Below are 27,906 nucleotides of genomic sequence, written 5' to 3' on the forward strand. Positions count from 1 at the left end.
GAGAAACCCAACAGGCAAAAAATCTTTGGGAAGAAAAAACAAAATGTTAAAAACAAAATTCATTTTAAAATGTTAAAAACAAAATTTTGCATCCTTCTGAATTTAGTATCTTCTTTCTCAAATGTCTTCCAGTGGCCATCAGTCAAACTGCTAACAATGAATAACAAATTTCTTAACAAGAATAGGCACATTTCTAATCTAAATTAATACATATGGATAGTCCTTACAGAGTTTTAGATTTGTTCCCATTAAATCCAAATATGTTTCTTTTGTAAGTTTAGTTTGAAAAAGATTTTTAAGATTCAAAGTGACCCCGTTGTCAGAAAACGTCACCAGATCTGGTCATTACCCTTCTATCTGGGTTACTGGAAAGAAAACATGAATTTTAAGAACTTTCAAAAAATGTGATTTATTTCATTTCTTTTTACTCAGAAACAAAGAAGACCTTAGTGATCACAGCATAAGTAACCCTTTTAATACTAACTTATTTTTATATGTAACTATATACAAAGGAACAATTAAAACCATGTATGTTATTTTAAAAAACTAAATTATTTGATTTTACCAGGGATTTTATCATCGGCCAACAAATGTCTTAAGTTTGGCTTTTAGGTTAGATGTTTATGCTATTACCCTTTATTATAGGATTATTAAAAGAATATCACCTGTATCATAAATAATCTACATTTAAAGATGAAAACAAATGGAAAGAAAATCCCTATAAACATTTAACATTACTAAGTCCAATTGCTCTAACTAGATGAAGTGTTTGAAATATACCTGAATTATGATTATACAACTTAAGTCACAATAATTCTGAATGATACTGATAACACTGTAAACATGAAAACAATGAATTATAGATCTGTACAGAATGATCTTTTAAAAGATAATTAAGACAGTTACAAATTTAAGGTTGGAAAAAAATTCAAATACAGCACTGAATTTTTCTATAAATGTTCTTAAGTTTACAATCAAGTATTTATAGTATTACAAAACCAAAATCATATAGAAGTTGATATGTCTGTTTCCAAATGTCTTAAGTCTCCCCATTAAAGTGTGAATTAAGATGCCGGAGGAAATCCCCCCTGGATGTAATGGATGGTGGGAAAACTGCTTGACAGAATTCACATACTCGAGGTATATGCAGTTCTGAGTCTGTACCACTTAGTACCAATAAGTCACTGTCTTGATTAGGATAGGGCTTCCAAACAGGCTGCAAAAACAAATAAACAAAAACATCTTCTGTTATTTGTGTTTAAAATCAACTTGCATTTTGAATGAGTTATGTGTATGTATTTGAAATTCTTTAATAATAACCACCAAGTGCTGAAGTTTCATAATACGAAAGCAAATTACTTTTGCATTAAAGTTAACATGAGGACATGATTCAATTCTCTTTTTCATAAAGGGCACAGCAATGTTTTGATTAAAAGCCACTTAGGATACCTGCTCATGCATTTTATTCTCACATATTAAAAAATATGCCAGCTTCTAACACCAGCAATTTTTAATACTCATCATCACAAGGGCAGGAATTTTGGAACAATGATAAATACTGTAGATAATTTTATTAAAAATCTACCTTTTCTATTTTACAATAGAAATTTTAGGTTATAAAGTCTTTATTAGTCCATACTATACTTGGGTAAGAGATGCATAGGTAGGCATACATTTTAATCAACAGCAATTTAAATTTTAGTATTTATAAACAAATGCACTTATTTGTTTATAAATAAGTATACAAATTAACAAGTCATATCAATCAGTGTTTTGATTTTAGAAAGAAAAAATTTGAAACTAGCAAACAAATTTTATTGATAAATCATTTTTCTTGAAACTTCAAATATTTAATTATTCATCAACAGAATCTAATATGAGAAGTATACTTTTGACTTCTTACTTGCTCCTGTTACACTATGCATAGTTTGGTCTTCTTACCATTCTTTATGCTGGAATAAAGTGAAACCTGTCTATAATAGTTCAATTAAAGAACTATGGAAAGTTGTGATTCAACAGAACCACCTCCATTCCACTCTAATCGGCCCGTAAAGATCCTTCAATAACTACATCTATCCTTCACTTTGAGTAGAAGAGCAAGAAATAGCATTTAGCTTAATAATGAATACTAGTTGCTCAATACATAATGTACTATAATATTATTTTCCTGAATTGTATAAACCGCAGTATTTAAAAAATCTTGCTTTATTACTTTAAGAGCCAAAAGAAAAAAACAAAATAGAAATTCTGATACTTTGAGAATAATTATCTTTTAAGCAAGTTCTGAGAAGCCTGAAGAGACCCTCTGATGCTACTTAACATACTTGATAGTGTTAGTTTTCATTCTTTTAACTACCTTCTATCTAGTTAACCAATCATTTACTTAAACAGTATATTACTAATTGAAATATTTGAGTTTCACACTATCACTTGTCGTCTTATAAACATTACTGGACAGCTGTGTACAGTTGGTGTAAATATACAAAGCTGTTTAGGCACTGAAGTACAATTCAAATATCAGTTCAAGAAAGGCTTGTAACATTGACTAAATTTCTTTTGTGACAATCTCAGAATTTTTTCATAAAAAGAGTATTATTTAAAACAAAAAGTATTATTTAAAAAACTTGGGAGTAAAATAAGATTCTTAGGAAAAAATTTTGTTCTATGATAAAAGTAGTAATCATGATATATATAAGCAAAAATCTAGTTAGTTAACTAGATTCAAATTTTAAAATTTGCAGCTTAAACCAAAAGTACAATTGGTTAATATGCACCACTCTAATGGGAAGTTGGTATGGATATAAATAAAAGTATCACTTTAGAGCTAATTCTTACTGAGATCTATAAAATAGTAAGAAATGGATTTTGAAACAAGTTAGCTTCTAAATTTAGTTAAGTCAATCTTTTACTACCAATTTACCTTCAAATTCCATATTTATTTTATTCTATTAGGATTTATTAGTTCAGATTTGATTTCCCACAAAATTCAGTTGGGACCCAATAACTGACTCAGCAAAAGAAAGAAAAAAATGAAAATCACATAGAGCAAAGATCAGCAGATATATTTTAGAGTTTATTATAATTGAACATATGAAAAAAGTTTTAAGTAGTAATGACTAATATAAAGTCAAAATCTGAAATAGGTAACTAAATTTTCACTTCTCTTTGTTACTATCTATCAACAAGTCAAGAATTTTGGATTGATCATACAATTATTATGAATAAAATACATGTTTAAAAAAAATCTATTTTAGAAATATTCTTTCAATCCCAAACTGTAACATGGCCTTCAAAACAAACTAATTTCTTTGCTTTTTCTGCCAAAGTATCAATTATCTAACCTTATGCCCCATGTCTTGTGACAGCTCAACACCAATGCTCCTGCATTTTTTAAGCTGTATACTTCTCCATCAAGTTGTAATCACATACCAGCTGTTTCCCTTGCTGTAGTATAGAAAGCAAATGCACAATGCAGGGTGCCATCTACTGAAACATGAACGCACAGACTAACTAGTAAAAGAACAAGCAAGAGATATAATGGAGAAAAAAGTAACAAGTATTAGAACTGATGTACTTCACAGCTCCACAGGAATTCTACTGGCAATAAATGAAATTGTTTAATTTGTTTCATTTAGCAGCAACTATAACTGAGACTATGATGAGAAATAAGGTACAATGTGGAATATAAGTGAGTTAATAATTAAGACTTATTGTCAGATATTGCCTAGTTCTTCTTCCTACTACTAAAATATACCCCAGCATGACTGCAGCCTCCTTTGTATGATAATCTAAAGGTCTAACTAAACCTACAAGAGTGTTCATAAAATCAAAATGTACTCATTAAGTTTTTTTTTTCTAATTAAGTTTCTCAAGGCAGAGTATATACATGGAACAAATGGAAGCTATACAGACATCTACATCAATGTGTACTCTCATGTGTTTCTGTTTGTTTTTATCATTATTGTAACAATTATACATTTTCATTGCCTTCAGGGTTTGCTTTAAATTACAAGAACCATTCTGTGATAGACTTAAATCTAAAAGGAAGGGTAGGAGTGGAATGGGAGCTGTAATAGTCCGTGAGCCTAAAAAAATTAAAGTTATTAGGCTAAAATCATACGGTTGTAGAGATTATTTAAAACATATATATTAGGCTTCATACTCAGTGCTAGATTAGAAATCAAAAACTAACCCTATAGATCTACATTCTGAGAATATGAAATTAGGTGCAAGACAGTTCACTTATTTTGATGAATAGAAATATATAATACAATGATTTACTTATGGAAAATTATTCGGTCTTACAATAATATATAGTTTAATAAGAAATCATTTGTTTCATGGTATTAAATTTAATAAAGAATCCTGTGATAATATTGATATTGAATAAACAAGCTTTGAATAAGGGACTAAGAAAGTGACACCATAAATAAGGTTTACATATATTTAAAAATGTGCCATAAATTTTAATTTTCTTTATTATAGGGCTTTTATCATATTTACAGTTTACCTCATGTCATGTTATTTATTACAGGCTTAATATTTTTTTAAAAACTTTAATTTTGGCTATTCATTAATTAAAAAAAATAAAGTCAATAACCTAAAAGATATACATATCTGTGTATATACGGCAAAACGTGTATTCATACATACTATATTTGCTAAAGCAAAACAATTACCTGCTGTGGTCCTCGGATAGTGCTTCCTGAGGAATCGAATGAGGGAAAAGGTGCATCAGATGGGTCCTGAAGTGGGAATGTATTTACATATAACTCATTATGGTTTCCAGGTGGCAAACACGGAGCTTTATCCAGAGTTGTCCTGATACAAGTGTTTACAAGATTTGAAGGTTCTGTTTTGTCAGTTGTTTTAAGGTTTTGTATGGCTGAAGCTATGGGGTCAATTGCCTGATTTTCAAATAAAATTTCTTCTGTTTTAATGAATTTTCCTGAGTTGTTTCTGAGCTCCATATTAAATTTGTCCTGGCACATTGTCTCAGATGTGGAAGGACCAAGAACTTTGGGTCTCTCTGGAGTGCTATGTAAGAAAGTAGAATCACCGTCCATAGGTGGAAACTTGACATTGAATTTAGAAAGTGATTCAACAGAGGTGTCTTCCTCATCTCGGCCCAGCCCTCTTGGTGTGACAGATGTGATGCATGGTGCATTACTATTTATATCATCTTTAGCCTGAGGCTTACAAAGCACTTCTTGTTTATCTGTTTTATCCGTACACTGTATAGGCACAGAGTACTGTGTTTCTGCAGGGGAAAGAACATAAAAGGGAAACAGTCACATTCAAATCATTCTTAAAAATCTGTTCAATCAGCTTTGGACAGATGAATATTATTTTTCTATTGGTTTTTATGACAACTGAAGACAACTGGGATTTTTATATTTGCTACTGTGCTACACAGAAATATTAGCAGCCTCCGGCGGGTAAATGGGAACACAGCTTATTAGTTACAGTCTGACTACTTTGTCTTTCCCTAAGTCTTTTGCTGTAAGCTTAATATGCTGTCCACAGTTATACTGCTCCACACTTATAAAAACATTTACTTCTGGTGTATACATTTAAACATTCTGTCAATAATGGAAGAAGCTGCAAATGCGAACTTAACTTTGACAAATAAGTTGTTTTGAGCGAAAATCCTTACTAGGTATACACATCTGTGTGTGTGTGCAAGTGTAAATAATCAATATGAATTAGGCCATTCATTTCTTAATATGACTATGTAATTAAGTATAACATCAATCAGTTTTGCCATGATTTACTCTCAGTAATCCATGTGATGGTGGTTGGGGATTAGGGAGAAAAGTATAGAGGCAAAAGAAAGATGAAACATCAGGATGCATATTAAGAAAATTGTATGTGAACGTATGATTTTCTCACCATAAAAAAAGCCTTCACTTTAACCTAGGGTAGATCCCACAGACTCTAGAAAACATGGCCTCTGTAAACCATTTATTAAAAAGCCACTTTTCCAATAGGTTCAGCTCCCCAGAACATAGGGAGAAGACAGAAGGGGGGTAAACAGAGCTGCTGAGAAGCCAGAATTAGAGCTACTAGGTCCATGGAAACATGAATTTAATCCTATTCTCATTTTGGTTCTGGATAGAAGCACCAAATTTAAAGGATATATATGAGTTGCTAAAGGCCGACATTAGTAGATAATTAATATTTGCTTACTGTAATAAGTTATTTTCCTGAATTATGTAAAAGAAATTATTTTTAAAATTTATGTTATTACTTTAATGTATGAGACAAAAGAAAAAAATTCTAAATTCTGATACTTTGAGAATTACTTCCTAAAGTGAGTTTTGAGATGCTTGGAGATAATCCTTTATGCTATCACTAATAAGTTTTTAGAGTAACACACCTAATAGTATTAGTTTTCATCCTTCACATGAAGAGTTGAAAGCATGGAGGAGACAAGAAAAACAAAGCAGCAGATGTAAGAGTACAGAAAACACAGCAGTTTAATGCAGGGCCAACAAGACCTACATTTTTTTTCAATAGAGAAAAACACCCAACATGATCAAAGTATTCTCCACACTGATCATCCTGATACATAAGTTATATATACACACAAAACTTATATATATATATACATATATGTAAAAAAAAGCTATAATGTCAGTTCAAGAAAGCAGTGAAGTTGGCACTGTACGTATTTGAGAATGATTTTAAATGGAGAAATGGTTAAACAACAACAACAAATGTCAGCACTTTATTCAATTCACAAATGGAGACTTCAGCAGTGGTAAGTAAACAGGGCACACAAAGTACCTTAGCTAAGTGTCTGTTCAGGTTAGAAGGTACTTAATCATCCCATAAGGCTGAAGAAGGAGCTCTGGTGACATAGTTCGGTTGCTAACCTCAAGGTCAGCAGTTTAAAACTATCAGCTGTTTCTCAAGAGAAAGATGAGGCTTTCTGCTCCCAGAAAGGTTTACAGCCTTGGAAATGCTATGCAGGGTCTTTTCTCTACGGGTTGGAACCGACTCCATGGCACATAACCACCACCACCAAGGCTGTGAAGACACTTAACAAATGTCATCTACTTTTCCTTTTCTTTTGGTCTTGGCAGCCTCATGCCACCTCTCTATTTTTTGCCCTAGCATATTCTAATGCAAGATACTTTCTATTTGAACATTATATGTAGCACAATACAACCAACTTCAAGTCACCCTGTTATATACCACTGCTTATTACAATGGTTTCATTGTCTCTAAATTTATCTCCTACTCTATCCATTCTCTACATTGCAGTTTTTCTAAAGTATAAATGTCATCATTATGTCACTTTCCTAATGAAATCTCATCATGGCTCTCCAAGGTCCTCAGCACTCCAAAACCTCACACAACACTGTGTGTCCATAGCTGGCTCCTGGACAGTTCCCCATGCTTACTTTTCACTGTCTCTTCTTTTCACCAGCAAGTTCTGGTGGCACAGAGATTAAGTGCTTAGCTAACTGAACTTTGCCATAATGTATTTAGCACAGTTTAAAAAAAAATAGCCATGTTCTCTTATCTCTTAACCTTTGCATATGCTGTGTAGCCTGCTTGAAGTGTCCCCTCCCACTACTCTTTGCCTAACTGATTTGTCCTTCACATCTTGCCTTAGACATGGATTTCTTTGACTGGATCTTCCTGATGCGCCAAGACTGCTTTAGACATGACTCTTAAGTACCCGAAGGACAAAACAATGTATTTTATTTGCAAGTCCACCTCTGTAGGATTTTTGAGGCTTTAAATTATTGTTTGGTCCCCATGTATCCCCAGTACCTTGCCTAACGCCTGACAGATAGTATGCAGTCAATAAATGCATTCTGAATGATTCTGTATTTTCTTTCTCATCTTCTACATTTATTAGATACTCTAATCTTGCGCAACCTCAAATGTTTAGCTAGGTTTCTTTGAACTAGCTAAAGATTCAAACAGAAGTTCTTAGAGTTCATTAACTCCAAAGTAGTCATTTTGTTGTGGCAGTAGATTTGAGACTGGCAGAAAATTGTAAGAAATAGTTTTGTAGATGACATTTGCTAATTTGGATAATAGAATTAGGAAAACCCAACTGTTTGTTGTTGCTGTAGTTGTTAAGTGACATTGACTCAGTTCTGACCCACAGTGACCCTGGACAGGGTTTCCATGGCGTAGCTGGTAGGTTTGAACTGCTGACCTTGTGGTTCGTAGTCCAGTGCTGATCCTACAGTGCCACACCAGGAAAGATAACCAAAGTTTGTAAACACCTAAGAAGGCGTTAAGATTTATCAAAATAATCTTTACAATGATATGGGGAGAATGCAAAGACTTCAAAATCTATGAACATTTATTAGCATTTTTGTGTTCCACCATCAGAAACCTGTTGCCATGGAGTCCACTCTAACTCATAAGCATGATATGGGCATCGATTCATTTAACAATCAAAATCATCTGTAGGTGACCAGTAACTAGTTGCCATCGAGTCAACTCTGACTCATGGTGACCCCATGTGTGCCAGAGTAGAAAAGTGTTCTAGAGAGTTTTTAATGGCTGATCTTTAGAATGTAAATGATCAGGCCTTTCTTCTGAGGTACTTTAGGGTGGACTCAAACGTACAAACTTTCAGTTAGTACTGATGGTGTTAACTGTTTGCACTGCACTATTATTATCCCCATTTTACATGTGAAGAAACTGGGACAGAGTTTAATTCCAAGGCCATACAGATAGTGAGTGGTACATGTAGCAATCGAAATCAAGTAGTCTAGAGTCTGTGCCTACAGACATTATATTAATTTGAAAAGCTAGCTTCAATATATATAGACAGGAGTCCCAAAATTGACAGACATGTGATTACTTTTCTACTCAGTGACCTATTATTCTCTTTGTAAACAAAACATGCAGAAATCAAATAGGTGTAATAAAGCAGATGTTGTCTCTCAGCATAGCTAGCTGCCATACAGCCTTAGCTTTATTTAAGTAATCTTCTGAGATAATCTACACAAGCAGTGCAAGTTATGTTTTTATAAAAATTTAAACCTAAGATTCCTCGGACCACTAGAAGAGACCAAGCTTAGAAAAGTTAAAACTCAGAATGCGAACATGAAAGCATCCATCATCCTGATACCCCATTGAGAAACATAATCAGATGAGCAAATTACTTTTCAATTTCTATGTTTGTCTATTTCAAGAATACTTATTTTTGCAAGAGAAAAAGTAAAATGAGAAACGTTAGCGGCTGTTCATTTAGACTATTCAGTTTAATTATCTTGTATACTGACAAAAGAAAAACACCTGATAGCTGTTTGTAACTCCTCATCCTATATATCCTTCTCTCCTAATCTCCATTCAAACAGGTCCATCCTCTATGGTTTTAGATATACTTAAAAAAAAAAAAAGTATCATTTGTCATGAGTTCCATCTGGTTATTTAAAATTGAACAAAATTTTAATATAAATGACATGAAAATATTTAAAATATATAGAGATGTTAAAATTATTTTCCCAGAAATACCATTAGAATATTTGAATAATTCCTGTTTTTATTTAATGTAGTATTCATACTTAGAAAACCCAAATAAGCATATTTTTTCTAAATATTTGTTTTCCCTTTAATCTCATCTGCCAAAGGCTTAATACTTCATATTTTGGTTTCTGTTTATACCCACCAAAAATTCACTGGTGTCTGTAGTTCACGAGATCTATTAACATTTGAAGAATAATGTTGTATTTGTTATTTGTGATACAGTTAATATAGAACATAAGAATAGTGTTAGTAAAGCAGTTTCAGTGGGAGAAAAATCGAAGTTAAACACTCAGTGTTCTAGTTGACAGATACATACTAAGATTGAGACCCATGTAATTTAAAAATGGTCAGAGTATTAAGCTATTCATAACAGGATAAATTTTCTTTGTAACATAGAATGTGTCAGCAATGCAATGTTTTGATAAGATGCTATTGAAAAAAGTGTGTTTATGAATTCTAGGTATCATATCCCTATGGATAGTATATTTTAAATAAAAATAATTTTACTTAAAAAGTACCTAGTATCTTTAGTTTGTACAAAAGTTCAATTACAAAACAAGGACAAAATTAAGAGGACAAATTAAGAGTTATTTTAGAGGAAGTGGGGAAATGCAAGGAGAAGAGATAAATTATGTCTACAAAAATTATTTTATTTCTCCAATAACACAATGTGCAACTTTGCTGAAAATAAAATAGTAGTAGTAAGAAGTAAATTTAAATTATGCAATTATATTTAAATAGTCAGTATATAAGACCCATAAGAAATGGGAAGTGTTCTTTCATTACAGGGGTGCTAATAAGCACTGCTGAAACATCCCTTAGAGTGAAAACTATAAATCACATCTCTTGGGAATTGTATACAGGATATCTCAAATCATAAGAGTAAAGGAGAATTTATCATTACAAGTCATCAGTTTACCTTCTCTTTTATTTACTGAATTACTAGGTGGCCAGATTGAGTCCCTAGTTATTTTATTAGTCATATCACACTACTGAAGCAAACACCAGGAATTTAGTTGGGATTTTAGGGAAGGGAGGAGCTTTTTAAAAATCATAGTAAAACAAATGTGTAGAAGAGATAATCCATTTACATTATATTTATAAAACACTTTTACTTTTTTTCCCAATAGAACTGGTACTCAGGAAATGGTGTTTATTTCTTGAACCAAATTATAAAAATATAACCATAGCTATCAACTAATTTTCAAGTAGAAGTTAAAAACAGACCTGGTGTTATAATTTTACTTACCTCATAGATAGTAGTTGGGCTTCAAGGTTGCTTACTTACACAATTTAATGTTTAATAAAACCCCCAAATTAGCAAATGACAGCTTTGAAAGACATACCCTATATTTATTTTTTACTTTTCCAAGTTGGGGCTTCTCACTGAAATGATTATAATTATGTCACTCAATTTTATCTGTACAGTACCACATACAATATCAAAGAGGAAAAAAGGTAATAATGACATAATTCAATAAATGGAAACAGCATTCATCTGTTCAAATAGAAGGATGAAGGGGTCAAGTTGCTGCTTTTTGCATTTAAAAATATTGTTAAAAAACTTCACCTTAAAAAAAATTTCAAGTAAATACCAATACAATTAATATTATTGTGAATTAAATCAAGCCTTACCAGATGCAGTGTCTGGTATATTAAGTTTGCTTAAGTGCTCTTTTTGTGCTTTTGCTAGCATGCATATTCTATGAAATTCTTCTTTTAGATCCCAGAATGTCTTCTCTATAAAATCCCTAATTAAAAAAAAAATCAAGATAAGGCTATAATTTTCATGTATTTTTTAATCACAATTAAACTTATACATACCAACTTTTTATGCACCATGAAGCAGTTACTGAAAGGTTAAAGTTAAATATTATTTCAAATTCCGAGCAAATGCTCCATAACAACTCCAATGTTTAGAGAACTATGCACAAAGTAAGAGGCAAATTAAAAGTTTTAATACATAAATATGGTGTCCTGGTGTGGTGCTGTAGAATAAGCACTGGACTATTAACCACAAAGTTGGTGGTTCAAACCCACCAGCCGCTCCTTGGAAAACATACATACATGGTTACTGTGCGTCAGAACCAACTAGATGGCACACAACAACAATACATAAATACAGCGCAGACTACCACATCTACTTATTCATATATCACACGTTGGCTCTTATTCTTACCTACATTAGAAATTTTAATGCATTAACTTTTGTTCTCTGAAAACAAATAGGAAGCATTAAATATTATTCTTCATTTTGGTAAGGTTCATATTGTTGTTGTAAAGTGCCATTGAGCAGGTTCTGACTCAATGGGACCCAGTATAGAGTTTCCAGTGAGCAGCTGGTGGGTTTAAACCACTGACCTTGTGATTAGCCGTCCAGTACTTATCTTACAGCACCACAATGGGACACAAGCTCACATTAGGGTCCATATAAAACAATGTGGTAATAATAGTTGGTATACTTAAAGAGTAGAGCTTCAGCTAATTCAGGTTTTAGATTCATTAATTAATATGACTTTAATTAGGTCACTTTAACATGTATGAGCCTCAAGTTTATAGTTTTGTTGCTCTCCCACAGTTCTTAAGAAAATGTTGCTATTTTCTTATAATTACTAACCATTACAAACTGTATTTCTTCATTTATAATTTTTAGAGTTGGCAAAGAAGCTTACAGAATTACCTTTCATGGAATAAAGGAATGTCAACATTACTTGGCAAAGTTTCTTTTCTAGAAGAAACCTCTTGTCTTCTTACCTTAAAGACACAAATGATTATCACTTTAAAGCCATTCTAAACTCAAATAATAAAGGGTTAACAGAAAATATAATGGGAAATTTATCTTCCATACTACAAATGAAGCTGAGACAGTTTTATTTACATATATAAACACATACATATGAGAGGGCTTCAAAAAGTTTGTGGAAAATTAGAATTAAAATTGAATGGATTTTTTCCATGGACTTCTAGAAGCCATTTTATGTACACATGTAAATGCACATGTATATCTGAAATACTGTACATTAGAATTTATTTTAAATTGGAAAAATCAAGGAAAGAAGAAAATGAGGTAGAAAAACAGCAAAAAGACATGAAATATTTCTGACAACATTTTCAATACTGGTAATTAAAAAACAAAACAAAAATCCAAACTTAATTATTGGTTAAAATTGCTACTCTGATAACCAAGAACCTGACAGGACCAAGTTGGGGGAATCTGAGTGTATTTACTTCTCATGCTCTATTCATTAATAGTGGACTAAACATTGATACCCATGCCTTTACATTTTCTTGCTCTTTGTTGAGAAATGCAGCTGTATTAGAGGAAGAAGAAAACCCAAGCTGTAGCTCCTTAGCATTTAACAAGCATTTTAAAGGTTTATAAATACAGTGCAACAATGTATTTAAGCTACTTCCACACAAGTTCTTACCTTTCACTCCCACCCTGTGGCTTACATTGGTATTACATTTATTCTGATATTTAAAAAGTCAACATTAAAAAACATGTAATAATCATCTGTAGCACAGATTAAAAAAAAAAAAAATCATTGTTATAAAATTTTGGGGGACCCTGGTGTGGCACTGTAGGATAACCATGGGACTAATCGAAAGTTTGGCTGTTCAAGCCCACCAGCTTCTTCTCCAAAACTTCATACATGGTCACTGAGTTAGAAGTGACTCAACAGCACTTAATAGGAAGCTATATTCTGAAACTGTGACCTAACAAACTCAGTGATTTGAAGAAGTCCTAGTATTATAAAATTATACATGGTAATTCAGCTAAAATCAAGTTCACATTTAGTTCACATTCAAACCAGTGGGCATTTATGTTTAGTGACTTGTAAGATTTTACTCAATTAAGGTCATTGTTTATTTCAAAAAATGAAAGATTTTACTTCATTGTTTATCTTCTTGATTTTCAAAATAATTTTTTTTCAGTTTCTAATAAATCTTATTTATCCTTTAAGAAAAAAAAGTCCAGTTTGTTTTTCTTAAAATATCTATTCCAACTTACTTTGTTCTCATTTACAGCTTTTTCTAAATACTAAAAAGCTTGCCTAACATTTCTGAACAGTGTTGTTATACAGTAGCTCTGAGTTAGCAAAATAAAATTCTGACAACACAATTTGTGATTTTATGTTACATCATCAGACTGAGGTAAAATAAAGATCATTTTATTGCTGCATACTGTCTGACAAACATTTATGTCCTGACTTCTGGATTAAAACTGCAGTTAAGCTTTATAAAGTAGTCACATCAGAAAACATTTTCACATTCGCAGTTTGTTTTTAAAAGTGGTAGACAAGGTTTTTCTTTAGTGTTATCTGCAATTAGAACAGTCACTGGATTTCAATGTGGACTAGAAAGAAAGGCAACGTTTTAAAGTCAACTTTCCAAGATGCTATAAGGATAAAAAGAAACTTTAAGAGATTATCCTTATACTTTTATTACCAAAATCGGACAAGAGGCGTATTGAAAAAAAAAAAAAATGGTAATTTAACTGAGTGCTGGTGTGCTGATGTACGATAAGCACTGGACTGCTGACTGCAGGTTGGCAGTTCAAATCCACCAGCTGCTTCTCGGAAACCCCATATATGGTCGCTGTAAGGCAGCATTTAATAACAAACATATCATAACAAGATACATGATTATGTGAAGGTAAGTAATCACAGAAACCTTTATTATACAGAGGTGTCAAAATGTGAAACAGTTTTGTTTCTTGACGTATCCTCCATTTAGGTCCACACATTATTATTGAAGGCAGTGTTTTTCATCTCTCCAAATCTTCTCTGAAGATAGTTCTGCGTTCTTCAGTTTATACATCAAAATGGCAGTTTTGTGAACAACAACAACAAAATGTCTAAAGGGGCAAGATCCAGGCTGTAGGGTGGGTAGGGTGGTGGTGGTAGTTGTGTGTTGTCGAGTCAGTTCCAACTCTATGTAGGGTTTCCGAAGCTGTAAATCTTTACGGAATCAGAAAGCCTCATCATTTTCCCTCAGAGTGGCTGGGAGATTTAATCTACTGACCCTGCAGTTAGCAGCCCTATGTGTAACCAACCCATTATGTCACCAGGGTTCCGGGGTGTATGTGGGAAAATTTCCCAATGAAATTCCACGTAGGACAATTTCCACCACCCTCAAAGACTGAGCAGGTACATTGTCATGATGGAAAATAATCCTTCAACGCAGCTTTCCTGGATTTTTCTCACTTAATGCTGCTTTCAATTTTCTTAAAATTTCTTCATAATTATTTATCATGTTTGCCTTGTGTTCTTCATGAAAATCTATCTAAATTATCCCTTTGGAATCTCAAAAACCAGTCTCCATAACTTTCTGAGCTGACTTTTCTGTTAGAATTCAACTGTCCTAGCAGATCTCTTTGGGAGACAGTTTTGACAGGATCTTGCTATTAGGATCATATTGGTAAATGCAAAATTTGTCCCTAGTTCTTCATTACCTTTGATCGTATTTACAAAACTGATGGAAAGATCAGTTCTTTGAGACAGCTGATCTTTGTGCAAAAATTTTGGCACCCATCGAGGCAAAAACCTGCTGAGGGCAGTATGTTTGCTTAAAATTGAAAATGCCCAACCATGTGAGATTCCCAACTTCCACAGTTACCCCACCAATGGTAATTCTATAATCTGCCATCAGTTTCTGGACCACAATCACATTTTCTTCATTTGTCAAGGTTGATGGTTTTCCCTGTTTTAGCTCATCTTTGAGGTTCTTTCAGACCTTTAAAATGTTTGATCCATCTAAACACTGTTGTTTTCTATAAGAAGCATTCCAGTAAACTTGTTGCAAAACTTCAGATATTTAGAAAGATGTTCATTTGAGTTTTGCTAAAAATTTGATACCAGTGCTGACCTCAAAATAGTTTTTCCCATGCCACAAAGAGTATCCTTTTTTTTTTTTTTTTAAGGCACCCTACGAGGCTAAGGCAAGAGTATAACTGCAGCCATCTACTGATTGTAGAGACATGTTTAAACATGCTTTGTTTCAAATACTCCATGCATGTATGAATTGGAACCACAGTAGCAATACTTTCAAAATTTATTTTGATGTAAACTAAAAATGATTGATTCTGAAACTGAGAAAGCCTTAGAAATTAATGGGGTGAAGTTTTAGACATACAACATAGATGTATCTTGAAAACATGCTGAACGATATGTTATATACATAAAAGGACAAATATGAAGGGTCTCTTATTGTATGAATGCACTTACAGGCAAAGGAAAATAGATAGAAGTTACTAGTTACTGGTGGTGATGGTGGTCTTGTGTGCCATGGAGTTGGTTCCTTGTACAGGATTTCCGAGGCTGTAAATCTTCATTGAGCAGAAAGCCTCATCTTTTTCCCATGAAGTGGCTGGTTGATTCAAACTGCTGACCTCGTAGTTAGTTGTCCAACTCACAACCCACTACACTATCAGGGCTCCTTTACTAGTTATTTTGTTGTTGTTGTTGTTAGGTGCCATCAAGTCAGTACTGAATCACAGCGACCTTCTGCACAACAGAACGAAACACTGCCCGATCCTGGGCCAACCTCACAATTGCTGCTATGTTTGAGCCCACTGTTGCCGCCACTGTGCCAATCCATTTAATTGGGGGTCTTCCTCTTTTTCTCTGACCCTCTACTTTACCAAACATGATATCCTCCAAGACTGGTCCCTCCTGACAATATGTCCAAAGTATGAAAGACAAAGTCTGGCCATCCTGGATTCCAAGTATTAGTTACTGTTGTTGTTGTTACGTGCCATCAAATTGGTACCGACGAAAGCGACCTTATGCACAACAAAACCTCACAGTTGTTGCCACGCTTGAGCCCATTGATGCTGCCATTTTGCCAATCCATCTTGCTGGGGTTCTTCTTCTTTTTCTCTGACCTCCATCTTACCAAACATGATATTCTTTTCCAGCGACTGGTCCCTCCTGACAATATGTACTAAGTATGAGAGACGAAGTTTGACCATCCTGACCTCCAAGGAGCACTCTGGCCGCACTTCTTCCAACACAGATCTGTTTGTTCTCTGGGCAGCCCATGGCATTTTCAATATTCTCTTCCAACACCATAACTCAAATGCATCAATTCTTCTACAGTCTTCCTTATTTACTGTCCAGCTTTTGCATGCATATGAGGCTATTGACAATATCATGGCCTGGGTCAGGTGCACCTTAGTCCTCAAGCTGACATCTTTGCTCTTCAACACTTTAAAAAGGTCGTGTGCAGCAGATTTGCCTAATGCAGTATGTCGTTTAATTTCTTGACTGCTGCTTCAATGGTTGATCCAAGAAGAACGATGTCCTTGACGACTTCAGTCTAGTTACTAGGGATGAGGAAATAATGTAGAGTTATTGCTGAAGGTGTACTGAGTTTGTTTGTAGTGATTTAAAAAAACAAAACCAACTTTGGAAACGGATAGTGGTGATGGCAGCACAACATGGCAAGTATAATTACTGTTATTGAAGTGTACATTTAAGAATGGTTAAAATGACAAATGTTTTGGCATGTATACATATACACACACACACACACACATATATATATATATGTCAACAGAAACTTAGTTGCAATAACCCTCCATTATTTCCTCTTCTCTAGTATATATATGGAATCCTGGTGTGGCACTGTGGGTTAATGTGCTGGACTGCAGTTTGTTTGAACTGCAAGGTTGGCAGTTCACCAGCCGCTCCTTGGAACCAACTCGGTGGCACTTAACAAGAAGTTGTTACAATATATGGTCTGGTGTGGCACTGTGAGTTGATGGATGCACTGGACTGCAAAGTCAGTTTGAATTGCAATGTCAGGGGTTCATGCTTGCCAGTCGCTCCTCGGAAACCCTAAAGAGGATCGCTATGGGTCAGAACTGACTCGATGGCACTTAACAACACAGGTATATATTCTTTTATATATATATATAAAATGAATATATACCAGGGTGAATATTTTACAATTACCATGGTAATAAGTGTAAAAATGGAGTTCTGGTGTGACGCTGTAGGATACGCACTGCACTTCTAACTGCTAGATTGGCAGTTCAAACCCATCTGCTGCTCCTTGGAAACTTGGTATAGGATTGTTATGAGTTGGAAGTATCCCAATGGCACTTAATGAAAACAATTGATAATAAAATTAAAAAACAACTAAAGGATGGAAGAGTGAAGGAAAAGGTATCATTGATATTGTCTAGTTTCTGTGTTGTCTATATTTGAAAACTGGTGTGGGTAAACTTTTCTAGGGATGCTTCCTCAGCTATTGGCAGAAGGTTTAGGCAAGAATTACTTACTGAGGAATGTCTGTGAAGTATCTAAGTTGAGGTCATCAGCTTCTTTGGGTTTACAAACACAGCTTTGATTACTTTTATTTTTGTTACTGAAGAAAGTACTTTATCATTCACACCAATAAATCTGTTAATATATTTTGAATGGATATTTTGGAGGGATGTTTTTACTTGATACTTACAAAAAAGCCATCCACTAAACAAAAAAGCAAGCATTTCCCTTACATTTGAAGCATTTACCTAGAAAGGGTGTTGCAAGTTTATGCTTTTAAAAATCATAACAATCTGACAAAACTTTCTGAAAAAGATCATTTAGTTTTCAATAGCCTGTGTGGCGCTGGTGATAAACATTGGACTGCTTACAAGTTTGGTGGTTCAAACCCATCGGTCCTCTTCGGAAACCCTATACATAGGGTCACTTAGAGTTGGAATTGACGCAACAGTAATTAACAAGAATTAATATAGTTGCAGTGCTGATCCTACAGTACCACACCAGTAGTCCAAATATATGAGGGGGCTTCAAAAATTCCAGGAAAAATTCCATGATCTTAATTCTATTTTTTCACAAACTTTTTGCAGATCACTCGTGTGTGCATGTATGTTCAAGAGCTAGTTGAATGGTTGTTGTTGTTGTTGGGTGCCATCGAATCGGTACAGCAGAACGAAACACTGCCCAATCCTGGGCCAACCGCACTACTGTTGCCACACTTGAGTCCACTGACGCTGCCACTTGGCCAGTCCATCTTGTTGGGGGTCTTCCTCTTTTTCTCTGACTCTCCACTTTACCAAACATGATATCCTTCTCCAGCAACTGGGACCTCCTGACAATATTTCCAAAGTATGAGAGACGAAGTTTGGCCATCTTGTCCTCCAAGGAGCACTCTGGCTGCACTTCTACCAAAATGGATCTACTGAAAGTCCATGACACTTTCAATATTCTCCTCCAACACCACAACTCAAAAGCATCAATTCTTCTACAGTCTTCCTTATTTATTGTCCAGACATGCATATGAGGTTACTGAAAACACCATGGCTCGGGTCAAGCGCCCCTTAGACCTCAAGTGCTCTTCAACACTTCAGATTTGCCTAATGCAATACATCGTTTAATTTCTTGACTGATGCTTTCATGAATGCTGATAGTTGATCCAAGAAGAATAAAGTAGATATAGTTGATCGAAGAAGAATGAAGTAGATAATGGCAAATGTTTTTCTGTTAGATTCCAAGAACTGTTAGATATCAGTATCCCAAATAGTCTATTTTCTCTAGTGCATCTCGTTACAATTGGTACTAAAAGTATACACGTTTTAGTCCTCTTAACAAACAGTTTTAAAAAAAAAACTAACAAAATTTTAATTTTGAATAATTTCTTAAAAATGTTAAGCAATTAAAATCAGCAAAGTTAAAGTTAAATTGAATTTTAGAACTTTTAGAGATGTTACTGATGAAACTCACTACAATTACAATGTATATACATTATAGTTACAATGTGTATTTTCTTTTAAATGAGAAACCCAAACTTTACAAAGCTAATACAGAATAAAGACAATAAAATTTCCATGACTATATATTTGAATTATAGCAGTGCCTCTCTCTTTTTCCAGTGGACAGAGCAAAAAAATTCCCCTTAAGTTTTAGCTGGGATCATTGTATGCAAAGGATATATGTTTTTATGTGATTCAGGCTACAGAATGAATTCAATATTTGATTTAATTTTTGGATGAAGCTCATGAGAATTGTGATCTTTATTACAGAAAAGGGAAATATACTCTTACTACAAACAATGTAAATTAAAACATAAACTAAGGTTATTAAAATTAATAACTATTAAAATACTAACTAGTTAAAAACTCACTAGAGAAAAATAGAAAATAGGGATACTAGGTCATTGTTAAGTGTCTTTGAGTTAGTTCAAACCCATAGGACCTTCTATAGGGTTTACAAGGAGTGGCAGGTGAGTTTGAACAGCTAACTTTGTGGTTCAAACTGACCTTGTGGTCAAGTGCTTATTCTACAGTGCCATGCCAGGACTTCAAGGAAAATAGGTAAATAAGTAAGAGAAACTAAAAGTAAGGATTCACTTATGACTTAAGATTTTTTGAAACGTAAGAATGAAATGTTAATAATGGAGGAAATAAGTTGAATATTTCCTGAAAGTTTTAAATATACTGAGGTCAAAGATGTTACAAGGAAATAAAACTTTAGATATGGTTGACTAGAGATAAAGTGAGAAAAAAAGCAGATACAGGGGAGAGACTAAAGCGGAAAACAGGATCAGAAAAAAGAAGATATTTGATGAGAATAAATACAAAAAGCATAGCAGAACAAGTCTGAGGACAAAAGGTAAATAAAACATGTATAATAAGATAACTGTATTTACTCTTTAAGAAGTATCGCCATTGGAAATCTATGGTTCTTTCACTCTCATTCTCATCCTGAAAATCTATCAAAGAAACTGGAACAAATTCTAGGAGCCTTGTCTGTTCTGTATGACGCAAACCCACTGCCAGTGTGGAAACAATTCCAGGGCAAAATGGGATTCATCCCAGAGTTCTGAAGGAAGTGACAAGAAAATCAACTATATAGAAATAAAATTAAACACCTCAATAATTTCTATATTCTTTACAATGTTCTAATTTAGTGTAAATCCCCACAAAATTTCTATTATTCAATGTTACAGTAGCACAAAATCTTTTAAAAAGTTAGTCTTTCACCAATACTGTCATATTACTATCATTTCAAATCCATGCAGTTAATTTGAAGCAGAGTGACATTAATATATTCTTTTTACTATCTTTTGAGTTTTTCATTTTATATTAAGCATCCTTTTCCATACATTTTTCAGAATTTATTTTCTTAAAAGAAATAAAACATTTAATTGTAGGAATGTTTTTCCATGAAAAGTGGAAATTAATTTAAATGACCAACTGAAATATCATTTCTCAAATTAACTACCCCCACTCTCAAACAAAACATTCATAAAGGAGTTGGAAAAGGTTCTTTTATTAACCATAGTGAATAAAAGATCTCAACATAAAAATAGCTAATATTTAAACATTTTCATCTACTACTTAACAGTATAATTATAAATTAAGTTCTTTAATTCCTGTTATAAAGTTTGCTAGGAGCTCTGGTAGCATAGTGGTTACGAACTGGGCTGTGAATTGCAAGGTCAGCAGCTCAAAACTACCAGCTGTTCTGCAGGAGAAAGAGGAGGCTTTCTGCTCCTGTAAAGATTTACAGCTTCCGACTGCACAGCACATAACCACCACCGGAGTTCTGGGATGGTGCTGTGGGTTAACGTGCTGAACTACAAAGTTGGTTTGAACTGCAAGGTTGGCAGTTCAAGCTCACCAGCTGCTCCTCAGAAATCCTATACAGGGTTGCTATGGGTGGGAACTGACTCAACAGCACATAACAACAACAACATAGGACTCCTAGAGTGGCACTACAGGATAAGCACTGGACTTCAAATCACAAGGTTGACAGTTCAAACCCACCAGTTGCTCCTTGGAAACTGTATACAGGGTTGCTATGAGTTGGAACTGACTCACCAGAACTTATAACAACATAGCAAGCATATGTGGTGCTATTATAGGATAAGCACTGGATTGCAAACCACAAGGTTGGTGGTTCAAACCCAGCAGTCACTCCTATACGGTTGTCACTGGGCTGGAACCAAGCCAACAGCATGTAGCAACAACAACATAGTCAGTAGGTGCACTGGTAGCATAGTGGGTTATGTGTTGGGCTACTAACCAGAAGAGCAGCAGTTTGAATCCACCACCTGCTCCATGGTCAGAAAATGAGGCTTTCTGTTCCATAATGACTTTGTTGTTGTTGTTAAGTGTATTATGAACTCCTAAATGGCTCCGGATCTCTGCTAGAAGAGTGACTCCCAAGTGTCAATTTATCCAAAAGATTCTTCACTTCTTCTGGGTGTCACTCTAGACCAACAAGTTTTAAAACAAAACAATCACGTCTCTTCAAATCTGGCTCACATTTCTTTAAGGAATCTCTGGGTTACCCCTGTCCTTAACCACGATGAATCTTAGAACATGAGAACCCTAAAGAAACTGAGAATAGGCATTCCCAGAGTAGCAATATTCAAAATGGGGTCTGACAAAGGGCGACCAACTTTGGATCTGGCCAAAATGAACTTAGTAACAACAATTACATTCCAAGAGGTATTATATTTTTCATGTCCAAAAGTTATGTATATTTTACCTATGATGTTTGAAGGAGAGATTTTTAGGTTTAGCTTTATGAAAAAGTTATCCTTTTTCCCTTTAGTAAAAGATGAGAAGAACTGGGAAGGATGTGGATTTTCAGGGTGTAGCAAGGAGCTCTTATAGCACAATGGTTATAGTAGTTATGCTGCTAACCTCAAGGACAGCAGTTCGAAACTACCAGCCGTCCTGTGGTAGATGAGGCTTTTGGCTCCTGTACAGATTCACAGCCTCAGAAACCCTATTCGGGGTTGCTATGAGGAGGCGCTGGGAACAACAAGGTCAGCAGTTCGAAACTACCAGCTGTTTCGTGGGAGAAAGATGAGGCTTTCTGCTCCCGTAAAGATTTACAGACTTTGAAACCCTGTACAGGGTCGCTATGAGTCGGAACCGACTCCACGACACATAACAACAACAATGAGTTGGAACACACTCCACGACATACCACCACCCCTACCAGCATGGAGAAAGGGGAGGGAGGAATGTTCATTTTAAGGAATGTAAATAAGTTAGTGAACACCAGAGCATTTGAATAAAATGCAGAAGGGAAACATATTATCTGTAATACTGAGTTGTTGTTGCTAAATGCCCTTGAATTGGTTCTTATTCATAGTGACACTGCATAGGATTTCTGAAGAGCAGCTGATGTGACTCAACCGACCTTGTGGTTCAAACCGACTTTGTAGTCCAGTATTTATCCTACAGTGCCACACCAGGACAACTGGTAAATCTACCAGGGAGTCCCTGGGTAGTGCAAATCATTATTAGCTGCTAACTGAAAGGCTGTTGCTGTTAAGTTCAATAAAATTAGTTCTGATTCATAGCAACCATGTATATAGGTTCTAAGGAGTGGCTGATAGGTTTCAACCACCGACCTTGCAATTACCAGTGCTTACCCTGTGGTACCTCCAAAGAAAGGCCTGGTAATTTGCTCCTGAAAAATCAGTCACTGAAAATCTTATGAAGCACAATTCTACTCTGACACATGTGAGGTCTGAATCAATTTTATGGCATGTAGGAGTCTTGGTGTAGCACTGCAGGATGCACTGTACCACAAAGTTAGCCATCTCAAGGCTGGTGGTTCAATCCCACTAGCTGTTCCTCGGAAACCCTAGACAGGGTTGTTATGAGTAGGAACTGACTTGATGGCACTTAAAAATAGACCTATCAAACATGGAATTACTTTAAAACTTAAGTAGAATACAAAAATCACACCATGATTACAACTCAACAGACAAGAGAAAGCAAAACATATCCATGCCAGAACTATTTTGTTTCCCAAGTCAGCTTTTATAACATGGCAAGAATTCTTAAGCAAGCAACAAAGAAATTTATAGATTATATAACATGTTAGTGCTAAGACAAAATTAGGTGATCTTTCCTTTCTCAGAAAAATATTCTAGCAATTATCTTAGAGGGAGGACATTTAAATCCAATAAGAGGATCTTAAAATACAATACTGGGAAAGTGTGAGCTAGAGATCCTGTGGTCAAACAAAGCTAAGTAGGTTTTCTTATTGTTGGATTTTAGATCCTGGAATACTTATGCCTTTAAAAATGACTATAGATATGAAACATTTCAGAAGGCTAGGGTTCTGTGGAACATACAATGAGAAACACATTAGGCATATCTGTGCTACTATACTGTTCTTTGACAGATTAAAAACTAAAGAGTGTGTGCTAGATTTATACAATACACAAAGTATAACTAAAGAATAGGAAGCAATTTATTGGTATTTCATGTCTTAAAGTAGAAAAATGTAACATGATCATTTATAAATCTGAAAAGCACCAATAAACAAGCAATTATGATCTCTGTCGGAACCGACTCGACGGCACTTAACAACAACAACAACAACAATCATACATAAGGGTTACTGAGATGCTAGCTAGAGTAACATCAGAGTATGAAGTTTTTTCAGTAGGATGAAGAGTAAGTAATTTACTGAGAAAAAGGCACCATGATTTTTCTAACAGGAAATCATAATGGAGTGAAATCAGTTCTCAAAATATGGTCCAGGACTCCAGCAGTATAAGTATAGAGAAGCTTGTAGGGAGTCAACTTTTGGGAGAGGGAATCTGCTATTCTTTTGGGCATCACAAGAATGTAAGGCTCTATTCTTTACCTATGATATTTCTCAGAGTTGTGTTTGCAAACTTGAGGGATGAGGAAATGTCTCCCTTTAGGACAAAGAGCAGACCTGTCAACTGCACGCTGCAATAGAGAAGGTTATCTATACTCAGTGTTCCTCTCTTTTAATGCACCCTACTACATGTACAGCCACTCCTTGGAAGCCCTATACAGGGTCGCTATGGTTCAGAACTAACTCGACTGCACTTAACACCACCACCACCACCACCACCACATGCACAGGTATCCATCTAGGTCTCTCTGCATCATCTAGTCCTCCACTGGGCTTGTGAAGAATGAGACCAATGCAAATAGGATGTTCTTGCTACTTGGTGTGCTGTGACTAACAAAGTCCTTTTTCTCTGACCCAGGAGTCATGTCTTTTACTAGCATTCATGAAATAGTTAGAAGCTAACTTATTAATCTGTTGTTGTTGTTCTTATTAAGTGGGTTTGAGTCAGTCCTTACTCATAGTGACCCTGTATAGGGTTTCCGAGGAGCATCCGGTGGGTTTGAACGGCTGACCTGTGGTTAGCAGTCCAGTTCTCATCCTATAGCGCCACTCCAGGACTCCTATTAGTCTGTAGTTAGAGTAAGACTCTCACATCTACGAGGCCAAACTATTGTATTAATATTAAGATGTGATTTGCCTTTTTTAATAGTGTTGATGCACTGGTGATGCAAGAAAGCAATGATAGTAAAATTGTCGGTGCTTGAGAATCACCGAAGGTCAGGGCACTAACTCTGAAACAGGAACTGCGTTTTTCAATGCTAAAAAGAAAAAAGAAAAAAAAGCCAGTTTCACTCAATAATGTCTTTAAAGAAGAAAAAATAATTACGAATTTACTGAATTTTAAATTCTGAGCTAATGTCAGAGTTAAAAAAATATATAATGTTTTTTAAAAATTTATAATGTTTTTAATATTCCATGGGATAAAATGATGCAATAGTTGCACTGAGGAAAAGTGTGCAACTAACTTTCAAGCTGGACCTTAGTCCACCTTTAAGATAGAAGCCATTTTACTTGAAAGAATGACAGATACACAAACTAATTATTCAAACATTTTCTCAAAACCAACTGAAGTTAGCCTGTCACTCTAGAGAAAATAATAACGAGATTTGCTGCCAATGATAAAATCTGAACTTTCAAGTGAAAATTTAAAATTTGGAAAACCTGTACCTGTTACATTAAGCTTGACAGGTGCCCAATGCTGAGACTTTTCTGATGAGATCAGTGCTGATGTTAGTTATCAAATGTTGATTTAAAAATATTATATAATGAAGTAAGTCAACATGTGTAACTCAGAAAACCAGGATTTAAAATCATCAATCCATAATATTACAAAACCATGCACAAGCAAAAGATACTTTCAAAATATAAGATGTATCAATAAATTTTAATGTAACAAAGCTCACTGATAAATAGTTTCAGATTCTACACTAAGAAGCTAGCATTTATTGAGTTGGGATGTAGTATTACAGATTATCCACAATTACCTAAAAAGGCTATTAAAATGGCAAATGTTTTGTTATACATATACTCATCAGACACACAAAAAAAGGCTATTAAAGTATCTTTTCCAACTTAATATCTTTGTGAAGCTAGATTGTCTTTATATGCCCCAAACATGCTACAACAGATTGAATGCAGAAGCATTTCATTAACATTGAAAAAAAAAAAAAATCATCAAAGTGGATTCTGAGAATTTTTAGAATGACAGATTATAATATTACAGTTAACAGAATTTAGATTTTTTTTTTTTTTGGGAGGGGGGCATCTATGAGTTAGAACCAACTCAACGGTACTTAACAACAACATCCCTATCTTGGTGTGGTGCTGAGAGTTAATGCACTGGACTGCAAGGTTGGTTTGAACCGCAATGTTGGCCGTTCAAGCTCACCAGTCGCTCCTTGGAAACCCTGTACAGGGTGTCTCTATGAATCAGAACCTACTTGAAGGCACTTAACGAACAACAACATCCTTATCCTATTGCAGTTGCGATAACAGTGTTTTTCATGCTTCTAATTATTATTCTATCAGAGTCCATAAACAAAGACTAGTGTGCAAGAAATAAGATAGGAGTGTTATATATTTATGGGAAAGAAGTCCTGGTACCATTGATGGTTAAGCATTTGCTTACTCTAGCTGCTAACCAAAAAGGTCAGTCAGTGTTTTGAATCTACCAGTAGATCTGCAGAAGAAAGATGTGACTGTCAGCTTCTGTAAAGATTAAATAAACCAAAACAAATGAAAAAACCCCCCAAACCAGCTGCTATCATGTTGGTTCTGACTCATAGAAATCACGCAGGGCAGATTAGAACTGCTCCACAGGGCTTCCAAGGCTGCAATATTTACAGAAGCAGGCTGCCACATCTTTTGGAATGGCTTGTAGGTTCAAACAACCAGCTATGGTTTGTAGTCAAGTACTTAACCACTGCATTACCAGGGTTCTTTTTCCATGAAGAGCACAGCCTTGGAAATCCTATGGGGGTAGTTCTACTGTCTAACAGGATCACTGTGAATGGAATCAACTTGACTGTAATAGGCTTTTGGATATATATAAAAAAGAGGCTATGCTTGATCCAGTTTCTAGGGAAAAGTAAAACAACAAAAACACAACCCATCAGGAATGGGATATTTGTTATGACTGAGATGGCAAAGATTCTTTTTATACACAAAGACATGCTTTTTTTCTGGTCTGCTCAAAGCCCCAGGTAAAGTTGGCATGAGCCATTATAAGTGGGCACAATATCCAATTCTGCCTAACAAAAAATGACAAGAAAGAATAGAGTATTTAAAGGAACATAGGGGAATTTTTTAAAAAAGTGAGTAATGTGGTGCTGTGGGCTAATGCGTCAGACTGCAAAGTTGTTTGAACTTCAAGGTCAGTGATTCAAATTCACGGGCTGCTCCTTGGAAACCCTATACGGGTCGCCATGGGTCGCAATCGACTTGACGGTACATAACAACAACAATGAACTTAAGTCAAATGTATGGCAAGTTCCTTAGCAAAGGTACTAATTTCTGTTTATTTAAGTAACAAAAAGCATATTTATCAGATACCTGTATACTACTCTATTTTAAAGCCTTTTTAATGTATATAAAACCAAGTACCTGACAAAATTACAATACAATTAATGAATCCATGATCAACACTCATGGAAGCATCAGTCAAGAAATTAAATGACATATGGTATTAGGCAAACCTGTTACACAAGACCTCTTTAAAGTGTCCAAGAGCAAAGTAACAGTTTTAGGACTAAGGTGTGCCTGACCCAAGCCATGGTATTTTCAATTGCTTCATATGTGAAAGTTTGACCATAAATAAGAAAGACTGTAAAGGAATTGATATATTTGAGTTATGGGGTTGGAGAAGAATAGTAAAAGTACCATGGACTTCCAGAAGAACAAACAAATCTATGTTGGAAGACGTACAGCCAGAATGCTCCTTAGAATCCAGGATAGGGATAATTCCTTTCTCATACTTTGGACATGTTTTCAAGCAGGACCAGTTTCTGGAGAAGTATATAATGCTTGGTAAAGTGGAGGTCAGTTAAAAAAAGGAAGACCCTCAGTGTGATAGACTGACACCATAGCAGTAGCAACGGGCTCAAGAATAACAACAATTGTGAAGATGGTGCTAGACCGGGCAGTGTTTTGTTTTGTTGTGCAGAGTGTCACTATGAGTTGGAACCGACTTGACAGCACCTAACAACAGTATAAATAGTTTTAAGAAATGTGCAATAGAAAAAAATGCCTAGAG

The 27,906-nt window shown here is 34.8% G+C and overlaps 1 protein-coding gene across 1 annotated transcript in view; it reads right to left on the reverse strand.

Annotated features, from left to right (window-relative positions):
- Positions 1-867: 867 nt before the first annotated feature.
- Positions 868-27,906, reverse strand: part of TANK (TRAF family member-associated NFKB activator) — a 160,788-nt gene continuing 133,749 nt past the window's right edge. Inside the window, exons 5-8 of the mRNA XM_006872020.1 lie at positions 12,185-12,258; positions 11,140-11,255; positions 4,680-5,260; positions 868-1,216 (exon numbers count right to left, since the gene is read on the reverse strand). Of these exons, the coding sequence (XP_006872082.1) occupies positions 1,040-1,216; positions 4,680-5,260; positions 11,140-11,255; positions 12,185-12,258 (948 nt within the window). The 3' untranslated portion in view covers positions 868-1,039. The remainder of the gene's footprint in view (positions 1,217-4,679; positions 5,261-11,139; positions 11,256-12,184; positions 12,259-27,906) is intronic.

The sequence above is a fragment of the Chrysochloris asiatica genome, unplaced genomic scaffold, assembly GCF_000296735.1.
Source record: "Chrysochloris asiatica unplaced genomic scaffold, ChrAsi1.0 scaffold00181, whole genome shotgun sequence".
NCBI classification, from domain to species: domain Eukaryota; kingdom Metazoa; phylum Chordata; class Mammalia; order Afrosoricida; family Chrysochloridae; genus Chrysochloris; species Chrysochloris asiatica.